General features: G+C 37.0%; 1 protein-coding gene across 2 annotated transcripts in view; it reads left to right on the forward strand.

The window, feature by feature from the left end:
* SHISA9 (shisa family member 9) overlaps window positions 1–13,332 on the forward strand; it is a 174,510-nt gene that overhangs the window by 8,236 nt on the left and 152,942 nt on the right. For both annotated transcript variants that reach the window (XM_027655087.1, XM_027655086.1), the window contains one exon: window positions 586–713. In XM_027655087.1, coding sequence (XP_027510888.1) covers window positions 586–713 — 128 coding nt within the window. The remainder of the gene's footprint in view (window positions 1–585; window positions 714–13,332) is intronic.

Raw genomic sequence — 13,332 nt, forward strand, 5'->3', positions numbered from 1 at the left:
AGTTAGAAAACACATTTTTAATCTCCCCTTCTGGATGAGGAAAGCTTAAATCTCTGCCTACTGGATTTCTATAGGAAAATCACATGACTTCTCAACTTCAGTGACAATTTTGGATGAAAACTGTGAAGACCACTGCGTTGTATGGTGCTCTGTGCAAATGCATGTGTGAGAATTTACTTTGACAGGCCCTGTTAGTAGTCTAGTATGAAGATAACTAGTTTGTGAAAGGTACAGACATGGGCTGGGTGCTGAGGTGCTCAGCTCAACCAAGATAGCAATGTTACTGAGCACATGCAATGGCAGAACTCTTCAAATCTCAACAAGCTTAAATTATGTTCCTCCAAAGCAAAGACAGCTTAAGAACTTACTGTGTTTCACTTCTAGCACACTGTCTAAGACAACCTAAAAAGAGCCTTAGGTGTGAAGTCTCACAATGAATCTGCTTCCCTGAATTTGTTGTGAGGGGAGCTGTTTTCTCTAGCAGACATTATGATCAACTTCCTCTCGAACTAAAAAAGACCTTGGAACATATTGGTGATGTCTTACAGATTTTGCAGGTTCATTCTGGTTTTGTTTGGTTTTCAGGGCTCTTGCTGATGTTATGCGACCTCAAGGTCCTTGTACAACAGATCATATGGAAAGAGATCTAAACATTGTAGTACATGTGCAACACTATGAAAACATGGAGACAAGACCTCCTCCAAATAACTTACGTAAGTTCAATTATAACTTTGTCAATATCTGGAATGCTGGCACTAAAATGAGCATTATGAAACAAATATTGGTGGATGTCAAACGAGGATCAAGAGTACATTGGTTCTTGCAAACCAGAAATATTCTTTAACTCAGAATTAGAAATATTTAGAATTTCCTAGTGCAAAGAGTACAACAGTGAGAGGAAGAAATTTTGAAGAGGAAAATTAGTTATTCTATTTAATTTTATCTAGTTTTCTTGTTTGACTAATATTGATTTTGTACCTTTGTCTCCTTCTACCTGGTGTTTTTGCTCAGTTTACCAATCTTTGCCTTATTCTGTGTTTTGTTGTACTAAAATACAAACTGTTAAGGTTACAGCCAAATTTAACATGTTTCATAGGGCTGTAATATCCAATAAGGAAGTGAGCTTATTAGACTGTTACATTATAACCACTAGGAAAATAATTAAATACTTTCCTGGACAGCATCAGGTTGCATGTGGTTTTCACTTTCTTAAGGGAAAGATGAAAAGAAGATTATTTTAAGTTTTAAATAATATTTTAATTCTGTGTCTGCTATTATGTGTTTATGTTATTGAAGGCACCTTGAAGAAAAAGGTGCACCTTGGAGCTTCAGAGGAAATACGGTGACATTTCAAGTGGTTCTGAAGTTGTAGGCAACTTATTTCTCAGTCTGTATCAGGCAACAGCAGAGATCTTTCTCATGCTCAGATACACACGAGTCTTGTGATGAACAATGCCACTGCAATTTTAATTTGGATAAGTATTTATGTATCTTATATTCAACCATATCTTAAATATATATACATATATGTATATACATGCTTACAAATTATAGATATGTTTGCAAATTCAAGTTCAATATATTTATAAAACAAAAAGGCATCGTTCAGGAAGGTTTAGATTGTTAGGCAGTGGATGGCTTTGTTCTGTGCTGTAGATCAGTGTAGATGTGCATTTTGCTGCAAATATACTTTTACTGCCTTGGTGTTTGGGTTTTGAAACATTTAAAAAGCATTTGCACTTGTATACAGAAAGCAGAAAATTTGCTTATATTTGAAGTTTTATTTGGACTGCATTGTGCAGATAATGTGAGATTTTAGTGCTTTTTTTTTTTTTTTGTGGAAGGGTGTAAAAACAATGGGAGAAAGTTCAGATGCATATGCTGGATGCACTCCTGGTACCTGTTTGGTGGAAGAGGCTGAGGGAGATTCCTTATGTAACCTGTTACAGAGTAATAGGAGAGAATTTAAGCTGTGACTCCACTAAAGGTACCCCCTGCAGCGGGGTGTGCCACCTCCTCTGCCTGCCCTGCTCCCCAGCAGAGTGCTCCCAGCTGGGTGGGTGCAGAGCTGCACTGCAGAGGGGGCAGGGTGTGCACACACTGCAGCCTTACACCCCTAACCCTATAAAGCATAAACTCCTGCTGCTCTGTCAGATGTGCTCAACTCCCTGCAGTGAGGTGGTTGACTTTGGAACCTTCAAGGAGGATGGGAATAAACACTATATCTCTCTTTGCTCTGTGTATAAGCTCTTTGCTGATGCCTGAGCCTTCCTATGGCCATTTTTTCAAGAATGGTACCAAATGGTAGCGAAGTTTGGGTCCAGTCTTTGTTTTTTCTCATGTGTGAAATGTTTATTCAGAATCCCAGTTAAAGAAGGAGCCAGAAAGTATAAGAGGTCCTTACTGCATTGATTGTATCTAGATTTTTGTACTGATCACACTGAGATATTTTGCTTAAAACTCTTTGTATACTACAATATACAACATAACACAGCAGGCCTTTAAACTCATTGTTTCTTGGATTTGAATTCAGATTTAAGCCTTGCTTCTTTGAACTCTTGCATAAAAATGCAATTCAGAGCCACATCAAGGAAGAAAAAAAGATACATTTAAGAGGATGTTGGTTTATGATGATCCCAGCCACCCATACAGCTCTGTCTCAGAATATGGCCCTCTGGCACACAGGGAAGAATTCTGTGTGAAACAGCTCTTGCACCACTGCAGTTTCCACCACAGAGGCCCTGCTGCTGCTTTGGAGCTCTCTTAATCCACTGGGCAATGGAGAGGGCAGTCCCAGGACTGCTTCACAGGCAACTCAGGCATTGCTGCTGCAGAGGGAACCCTCAGCAGGCAGCAGCTATGATGGTAACTGCTTCGCTCTTTAATCAGCTTTATGCATGAAGTCAATAATTTTAGATTGTTCAGTGCAAACCTTCAAGTGGTGAAATTACTCAAGGCATTTTATAACCAATATTGCATACATTTACTTCAGAGCAAGTAGATCATTGTTCTATATTTGTTGCCATTTTATTCTTATAAACTCATGTAAAACATGCCTAAATGACCTACTAGAATTAGCCAGAACATCACAGATGATTGAGGTCTGTTGAAAGCATGTGCATTTATGGTGCAGGAAAAATCTTTATAAAGACAAATGATTAGGACAGATTTTCTAAGCCAGTATTTTAGAAAATTGGTATTTTATAGTGGAGTTCTGAAACACTGCAAGAGTGGATATTGCTGGCAGAAACTTTGGCAGTGAAGCATTACTTACTACCAGTGCTGGAAAAGTAACAGACTTTTCTGGGGTATTTTTACAAGCAAATAAACCAGAGTGAATTACAGCTTTCATAGAAATTCTATTCCAGATCTTTTCTTATACAGAGAAAATGAAATTGTATCAAATGATTGTATCATAAACTTTAATATGTATTTTCAAAGTTGTCCAAGTTATCACTTTCTATCTACTTTCCATCTCAATATTTGAGGCTGGAGTACTTTTCACATTGGTCCATAGACATGAAAAGGGCAGGAGGAATTTCTTAGGCATTATGTACTCTTTCCATTTGTGCCTTTGAGAATACTAAAGACAAACCACTGAAGGCCAAACATTATTAAAAACGTTCTAGTTTGAATGTTCATTTGCTCTTTCTGTCCTCTTGAAAATATTTTGCTGATGTTGCCAACCCATTCTGAAAGTGTTTTATGAAGGGAAGCTCTTTTGTCAAAATGACAAACTAAACATGATCTCTGACACTGCAAATGAGTGTGTTTCTGTTTCTGGACTGTTTGATACCAGAGGACAAAGATTTTCTGTGCTGCCTGCAGTTAGCACAGCTATTTGCCAAAACCCTCAGGCCAGTGGAATCCAAAAGATCTCTTTTCAGCATCTTGCAGTTTACTAAGTTCCTTGTCCTTTTTCTTCTGATCCCAGAAAAGAACAGACATATTGGAGGTTGTGGGAAAACACAGGTTTTTTTTCTTTGCCCATGTTAATCCAGGCAACCCAGATGATTTTTAGTAAAAACTATTTTTTTCTTAGTGGCTGTTTGTTGTCATAATTTTCTTCCAGTATTGTGCTTTCCTTAGAATTACTTTTCTGTTATTTCCCTTCATTCATACACGTTAGAATGGAGTGGTGCTTTGTAAACAAGCATTTAAGTCTTCTAACAGAAGATGTTAAAAAAAATAAAATGGAAAAAAAGGGGGACATTTAAAAGTTATGTTAAAAACATAAAACCAAACCCAAATCTGTTTGCTAAATTTGAGTTGTTGTGTTCATCTCTGACTTCCATGAATCTTAAGAAAGCAGCAGCATTCAAAGTGTTCTCGTCTTCTTTTTTTTTTTTTTTTTTTTTTTTTTTCTCCTTTTCTACTTATTGTGTTAGAAGTAAGGGATTTATTTAACTTGTTGGGATTACAAGACTGCTGTAGTGGGAGTTAGAAGGCTTTGTAGCTTCAGCCTCATTTCTGAAACGTGATTACTGCTATTATTTCTGATTCATGATCTATGATAGCACAGAGAAAAAATACTGAAGTTAGTGCAATCCACAGGCACTTTTCCTAATGATCAGTAAAAGCTCTGTTACTCTTTCCCAATAAGTAGCCTTGCACTAGTGAATTTAAACAATTTATGCAGGCTCCCAAGATAAAGGTGACTTTAAAGGGAAGCCAATTATAGGTTAAGGAGGTTTTAAGACGAAAAATGCTAGCTTTACTTAGTTTGACATGTATGAATTATTCCTTTATTTTGAATTTAACTTAAAAAAAAGAAGTGAATTTTAACTCACCATTTGAAGAAGGAAGTGTTGCACTGTGTCAAATGGTGAGTTTTAATATTGGCCAAAGATATGCAGCCCATGTGATTAAATTGACTTTTCTTTTTTTTAAATAAATGCAGCAATGTGTTTGCTGCTGCATTTGATTGTCAGTTGTCCTGGATACGGACTCACAACAAATGCTAATGCTGAAAACAAAGCCAAGACAATTCTGTAACTGGTGCCTTATGATAATTTAACTTTGTTTTTTTCTTTATTCCTGTGTTGAGACAGTAGGCATTTAAATAGGAGGGTATTTTTTGAAGTTCTTGTATATTAGAATAAGCATTCTGTATTGCACATTCTGGTACTTTTCCCCATTTCTGTAAGTAGAAGCTCAGCCTGTGTTTTCCAGTGAGAGGAACTGTCACTAATTTCACACTGTGAAAACAGTTAGAATTTGCAAGAATATTTTGTGGTCTCTTTCACTCCCTAGTGAATATGCTTGTTTTTATGGTTGTCTTTGGCAAACTAATTACTTTTATGATTAACATACCTAAACATGCTTACACGGGATGATTCATTGTATTGCGTTGCCTAAATGTCCTTCCTACTGTTGCTCATTAAAAATAAGGGTAGAGGCTCATTGAGAAACTCCAGGAAAGAGAAGTGCCATTGTTCCAAATGCAAAGCTCTTGAAGTGTATCAAACATGATAACTAACCTGCTTACACAGTAACTGTTGGGTAATTAGTTGCATGATACTGAGGTGGTTGAGGATGTGCAGGCACAAAGTGCTTCTGGTGACGGGGGCCTTGAAACTTCACCCCAACCCTTCGGACACAGGGCTGCAAAATCCAAAGGGCTGAGCAAATAGATGTGTTTGGCCTGGTTGGAATCTAGGTTGTTTGGTTACAGTAAAAATGCTTTTTTTTTGGGCTATATGCACGGGTCTAGCCCAGAGGAATTGCACTGTTTTCTTCATAAACTTTAATTGGCTGTTTAGAAGGACAAAACAGAGACGGAGGAGTTGAGCTGTACAGACAGGGCTCCAGCCGTGTTTTATCAGTGGAAAGATGGACAACACTAATAAGTTTTCAGCCAAGAAAAAGATAGTTTTAGCAGAATGACAGAAGGAGTGAAGAAGTGCTGCTGATGGAGTGCTCCAAGACAGTGAAGGATGAGGGAGAATAAAATGCCCAACTTAACTGAGGACATCCTTAGTTCCCAAGAAGTGACTGTGCTATGACAGAGGGCAGGGACTGTAGTCAGAAACTATTGGGAACTTGCTTACATTTAAAGCCTTAGTCTCAGTGTGCAAACCTCACTTTACTGGGGTTTCTGTGATCTATACAGGAGGCACCTTAACACTATTTAAAAAAAATCTGATTAATTTAGACTAAATACCTGAACTAAACACAGGCTTAGCTTTCAGTTAACCCTTGGAGAGAGCTACTTATGGCATTCTGATTGGCATATACCACAAGGAGGAATGAGTTCACATTTAAATTATACATTTTACAAACTAATCATCCAAGAAAAAGCTCAGACTACTGTCATCAGCAATGTCAGAATAAATACTGGTTTTTTTAAATACAATTTCTGATTGAGATTAGAAGCTGCAAGCTGCTTTGTCACAGCTGTCTTGAGACCACTTTTAAAACCCCTTTAAATTCATTTCTAACTGAAATCATGCTACAAGTAGAATTTCAAAGCATTATCAAATTGGTGATAGAATTTTTGTTAATATAACTACAGCAAAAGCCACACGTTCCAGATATCCAGAGCTTCCTTGCTGGAATCCAAATTTCCCATATAAACGAATTCCTCTTGCAACTTAGTCACTGTGAGACAGCAATGTTTAATCAGTTCTGCATGTGTGTTTAGCCTCATAATCATTAATGGAAAGTTTTTAATTTTATTCTAAAATATTTCTTGTTAGATCTGATTTTATTGGAAACTCTCTGAGATAGTTATGGATCCCATCTGCAATTTTAGTTTTGAACCATATTGGGTAGGTCTTCATAAGCTCTGCTTATGTAACCATTTCCATTAGAACTGAACAATGAAGTTTTTGCTCTATCTTTCTTCATTTATTTTACAATAAGAACAATTAGATTAGATTACTGCCTTGCATCCTATCATTTACTTCTATTCAGCTTTTAATTCAGAAAAATTTGACATATCTTAATAAACATTCATCAATGTAAAAGGTCTTTGGGAGAAATACAGTTAATCACTGACATTATCCTTTAGTGGCAAGAATTAACGTTATTGTAATAAAAATATTAAGAATATATTTTTACATTTTATACTGGAGTTTAAAAGGCTGAATGATTATTTAATAAAATAAAAATATTGACATGACAGACAAGAGCATTGCTGTACTAAACTATTGTATAGGCAGCTTTGAGTCACCCAACAGCAGACTTGAAAAGCACATATAAAGGATGAGACTCATTTTGCTGTCATTGAGGTGCAGATTAGTACTTTGAAATGTTGCCCAATAGTACAGGGATGTATTTACCATCTAGAAGATTAAAAGTTCAGTATCTTTAGAAAACAGTGATGTGTTTCTCTTGTGATTCCACTTCCACTTTGCAATCTAAGTTTTACTCATTAAGTGAGGTGCTGTTCCTATCACCTACTACTCAATTTAATATCTAAAATTCTGTTCTGTCTTTGGACAGGCATGCTGAATAATAGTGTCCTCAGTGTGGAATCACTTCCAGTCCCAAATATTCCCACTATTAACCCCAACTCTCAGCAACATCAGCCATCAGTGCTTCGTGCCTCTCGCATCTTTCATGTCACTGGGATTCTTGATGTCAAAAACTGGTGTAGAGAACAATGCCAAACTAATGGGGATCACATTTTGGAAAAATACCAACAATCCAACACCACAACTTTTGTATGACTGTATTCTGCCAGATTTGTGCTCCTTAAAATGAAGAATAGAGGCTGATACATCTTATTTTTTGACATGACCAGAGTCACTGAAAGGCAAACAAAAAGTACCTTTTGCTTTCACTGTTGGTTTACCAGCACCCTCACACAAATTGCCTTTGCCTTTTCTGTGCCAAAACAATACTGTTTTTAACTGCTGATTTACAGCTTAATCATCTCTCTAAATCCTTCAACTCCCACCCTCATATTTTGTCTCAAAAGTCATAGATTTGTAACAAAAATGATAAAACCATGAATTCACTAATATGTCCATTTCTATCCATGCATTCAGGTGCAAGTGTTAACTGTTTTACACTGGTATATCCGCAGCTAAAAATATAATTTTTTATCACTCTGGCTGTGCAAAGCTTTGATAATACTGTATTTTAGATGTTAAAATGCTCTTATCAGAAATTTAACATTCTTAATTTTTTAATCAGTCATACCAACTTTGCCAAGCAGAATCAGTACAGTGGTTGCAAAGTAAAGTAGAAGAGGTTGACTGCATACATTAAAAAGCTTATGAATACACATCCTAACATTAGCAGGCAATTGTGAGATGCTTCTCCGAGAGAAATTTGCATGAACTTCAATCTATAGTTTCAATCATAAATGATTTGCAGTAGTTTGTTCTATGTTCTCTGCTTTACATCATAACTTTCCTTGAAATGTACACATTGTCTCTGATTCCAACTTTATTATCATAAGATAAAGTTAAGAAGGGAACTAAGTGTGTTTAATATTTATGAAATAACTTTTAAAAAAAGTTTTAGGATAGAAAAAAATAGTTGGAAAAAAATCTCTGGAACTATGATACTAAACTACATTAATAATCATTCCCAGATGATTAAAATGTGGATTTTAATGTAATCTTTCATTTTTAGTTATCACATCTAAATAGCTTTTAAGATCCTTCCAGTAACATCTAAGTAACACATCTGTGCACCCAAGCTTAAGGCTCTAACTATACTTCTGAATCCATAATGAATTTATAACATAATCCAAAATAATCCAATTGCCTTTTACCATCCACTCTTACCAATTAAAGGAAAGGCAGATTTGATAAATAGTTATAGACACACACATAAGCATAAACTAAAGAGAATGTGCCTGACAGAGTCTGGACACCATTAGAGTTACCATTTGTTTAGCTGGAAGTGTCCACAATAAACTGTCTCAAACACAGGTCAGCTTTTTACCCTGAAAGGTTTGTTCTCACTGTGTTAGTTCACCTTTTACACTACAGCCAGGAAAAGAAAAGCCAGCCTTTCCCATGTAGACAGTTGCTCTTCCAGGGCTAATCTGATCACTTCTGAACTGCTTTATTGTTTTCTCTTAACACATTCTCCACTCACACTAAACCTTGTGCTTCCTATTGCTGTCTCCTCTGCTGCCCATAATAAGCTGGTCCTCTGTGACTGCAAATACTGTTTGATGATGGTGGATTTGATTGTTTTAGAAAGCCTGCAGCCAGCCAGCCTGGATAACATAGGAAAGAAGTCCACAACACAGAAAAGTATAGCAAATGTCTGCCAGCATTTCATTTACCCCCGGGGCGCTGTAGACGAAGGACTTTCAGCCCTGGGTTCCAGGGTGTGACTCTGAGGTGGGGTTGGCACAGTCTGTGAGCCTTGCAGCAAAAGTAGGATTTTGACAGTGCTTGGAGTAATGGGCAGATAAAGCCAATTAGATGAAATTCTGATTGGTCAGAAGTTATAGTAAAGCATTTGTCATCTCTAATGACTCAAGGATTTCACCTGGGGCACTACAATTCACGTAGGACCTCACATATACCTTGTTGAGGGGAATTGTGTTTTTGCTATTCATCTGGAGTAAGGAGAGAGATAAAGGGATATGCAGGAAGTTTATCTTATGGCTTTTCAAAAAACCCCCATGATACAGCTTAAGGAATTCAGTGTTGGAAAAGGAAAAATGTTCACTGCCAAAAGCAATACAAACCAGTCAGGGGAAGTGCAGTGAAAACTACCAAATAATTTACCAAATCAAACCCTCCTGAGAAGGGTTGTGAGAAGCCAGAAGGCTGGAAGATATATTTTCCATATTTCAGCTAGATGTATTTTCCATTTTTGTTCTGATTTTAGGGAAGTGTGGGAGTCTGCACACAAGGAAAATGTCCCTGCCCTTGGCACACAGGAGGAAGGGAACCTCTTGTGCTCTCCTTCCACGCTCGTCCCCTTTGGCAGCACAGCTGCTGTGGCTGAACAACTGTTGTCACCCCCAGGAGGCAGAACAGGCCTCTTGGTTTGTGTGGACACCAAATTTCCAACCCCTGAACCCTGGCACGAAGCACAGTCACAGGTGGCAGCTTTCACCTGAGTAAATGGTCTGAAATTTTTCTGGAATGTTACATGAGTAGAGCACTGAGCACAGTGGGTTTATTTTGTGGAGGTCCTTCCAAGTATGGAGGGATCCAAGTCAGCACGTTTGCAGTGGGGGAGTTGGCCAGGCCCAGACTAACTGGTCTGCTGCTCTGGCCAGGAGGGTTTGGCCTCTTAGAACAATATGTTTATGTCATTCAGAGACAAATTACTGGATGAATTCTTGTGTTAAAAAGAATGAGGCCCATTTATAGTATTTTATAAACAGCTTCCAAAAAGGAAATGTGTTTTTTTTTTTTTTGCTAATAGCTTGGCTCTACCTCATCAAATGACCAACTCTAATTTAAAGAATATATTTTGCATATATGGTAATGGTTTAAAGTATTTGCTGTTTTCTCAAAGCTGTAAGGTTGGAGAACTGCACTCCTCCTATAGTAATCCAGATTCCTGTTAAAGTTTCAAGTTAATTTCTGAACAACCATTGGTACTGTGAGGAAACATTCCTTATCCTTTGTCAAAACCAAACCTGACCAGCACTTTGGTTAGAACAGTTTGAAGTTTCTAGTCATAGATCTGTAATTAAATTGCCAGTAAACACTTAGTTAAATGAACTTCTATAAGGATTTTTTAAGCAAAATAATTTACATTAGATGGTGATAACTTCTTTCTCATAATTTTAGCACTTATTTTTCTTGGTTCTTGTTTTTCCTCCTTGCTTAAAGATTTTCTCTTAAGAAAAGAGGTCTTGCAGAAATAATTAGCCCCAAATTTCTCACAGAAGCAATTAGTTTCTCACAGAAATAATTAGCCCCCTAAAAGATCTTCAAGAATCCACAGAAAATCAGAAGGGATAAGATATTTGCAAAGGGGTTTTGCCTGATTTTTAACTAGAATAAAGATATATTTAAGAGCTATAATAGCAAAATTCACTTACAACAGCCATCTCCTTATTCTCTAGTATGTGTCTGAGATTAATCTCGTGTCTAGAAGTTTGTGTATCAAAGTCAGTAAACTAAAATTTTACCTTGGGAGCCCAGTATTCTGTTCCTTAACCATACAAAGGTATGACTGGGGTGATAGAGAAGTCAGGCACTAAGTCTGGATAAAAATGTTTGTACAAACTCAGTAACAAATACCAGAAATTTCTGAACCTTTACAAATATTAAAAGTAAAATTATTTATGCTTCTTTGAAAATGTCCACATTTTAGCAGATATATTCTAGAAGATAAGTATACAAAATACAATTTATATTATTAAGCTAGCCTTTTCTACCATTTGTTTATTATATTAATAATTTAATGCTCTCATCTAAGAATTACCTGACTAATTTTTTTTTCCAACTGTGATCCTATGACTCTTATAGAGAGGTCTAAATAACTTTATGCAAATAGAGTAGGCTTTTTTCCTCTCAGAGTAAGCAAATTACAGCAGAGAAAAGAACAGCAGTGCTGCAGGGTTCTTTTCAGGCACATACAAATGACACACTTTATATTATGATGATCCTGTATTGTCATAGTCTAGCACTTCAGAGCCATTAACATTTATTTGCGAAAATCTGGTTTGAAATATTTATTTGCAAGCTGCACTTTATTTCCTAGGTGACACCTTTTCCATCATTTCTGCAAATATAGAGAGATAGATGAAGATGTTTCTGGAACCAGAGACACAGAACTAGAGTAATGCTGCAAAGTGTGAATCACCTATCTGCCCTGTGCATAGGAAAAGATTTTCAGACTTTATAACCGTCAAAATCACCCAAACATTTTTAGAGAGAAGACAAGTGGTCCATGAAAATCTGGTCTTTGTAACTTAGTGCTTTACTCTGCTGAAATTGCCCACTGGAATAACACTGAAGTTTCCCTTTCCTCTTTACCACCTCTCATGTCTATCAGGAAGAGGAAGGACTGGTCCTCTCCCTCCAGCCCCTCTGCATCTCAATAACTCGTATCCAGCACCTCAGGTTCCTCTTGTGTTTCTTGATTTTGTCTGGACAAAGAATAATACTCTTTTCTGGAGTTACCCATCCTGGTATACATGTACTGACTGACCAGCAAGCAGAACAAACCAAGCAAACAACTATAAAGTTTGTACTTCAGCCTTTTGTCTCCATTCAGCCATTTGTTTTCCTAACAGCTGTAGAAACATCTCATCCTTGAGATCTCAATAACACCAAAAAGGGCAAAGGAGTTAAAAGCTACTAGAGGGAGTAACAGATAGCTAGACAAAATAAAAATTACATTACCCATGTTCTCTTTTAAGAACAATAAACCTTGAGTTATTTACTGAGTGCAATAAAATCCTACAGGGCATTGTTAGCATGAAGTTTGGATCCATAAATCAAATAAGTATTGAAATTCTGTTCTGAGAGTCAAATAGTGAGATCTAGTCATCAGAAGCTGGAAATGCCAGGAAAACAAGAAAAGAAGGATAGAGTAATCTATGGCACATGCTCTTCCCCATGGATCAAAGAACTTATTTCTCAGGATGATGCCTGCCTGGTTGTAGTGTCTAAATTAACTGTACAGGAAAGTCTGAAAGAAGTCAGAATATCAGAAGGTCAGAGGAAAAAACAAGCTCAAAATTTTACAGATGATTTATTAATTGCTAATTATTCTTATTTCTATTTTACATGATATTAAGTGCGTGCTAGAAGCTTCCAAATGGAAAATCCACACAATAGTTAATGGAGTTCAAAAGCAGCATTAATCCTCTTTTATGGCTTGCAACACTCTTGAGAAAGAAGATGCTGCACAGCTTCAGTGATGCAAAAGTCACTGGTGGTAAGCAATCTGAAGCTAACTAGCAAAATACAAAGGGAGAAATCCTAAATGCATATTTCCTTTTGAGAAATCTCTGTGTGTAGAAATGGATTAACTTTCCCCCTATACCTGTAACCTATATGGAGTTTGAGGTCAGTGCACCCTGAAGGTTGGTGACCATGAGCTATAACTTTAATACTCTTCACATACAGGCACTGACAACTCTTGTCAGCTTTGAAGGAACTAACAGAAGAGGAATTTTTTTGGCTTAATTATCACCCCAGAAAATTAAAACTAGAACCATATGCATGTCATAGTCTGACATCACATGCATGGCTGAATCCTGGCAGTCAGTATGTCACAATCAATACTCCATCAGCTGAAGATTCTTCCTGAAATATTCTCACAGGAACTTGCAGCCATGGATTTCACTGGGTTTGACCTGTGTGAGATAATTGCAAGTGCTATGCAGGCTGCTTGCTCTGTCTTGTGGGTTTGATATCAGTGACAGCTCCTAACTCTGTCACTCTC

Source organism: Corapipo altera, unplaced genomic scaffold, assembly GCF_003945725.1.
Source record: "Corapipo altera isolate COAL_440 unplaced genomic scaffold, ASM394572v1 98, whole genome shotgun sequence".
Classification (NCBI taxonomy): Eukaryota; Metazoa; Chordata; class Aves; order Passeriformes; family Pipridae; genus Corapipo; species Corapipo altera.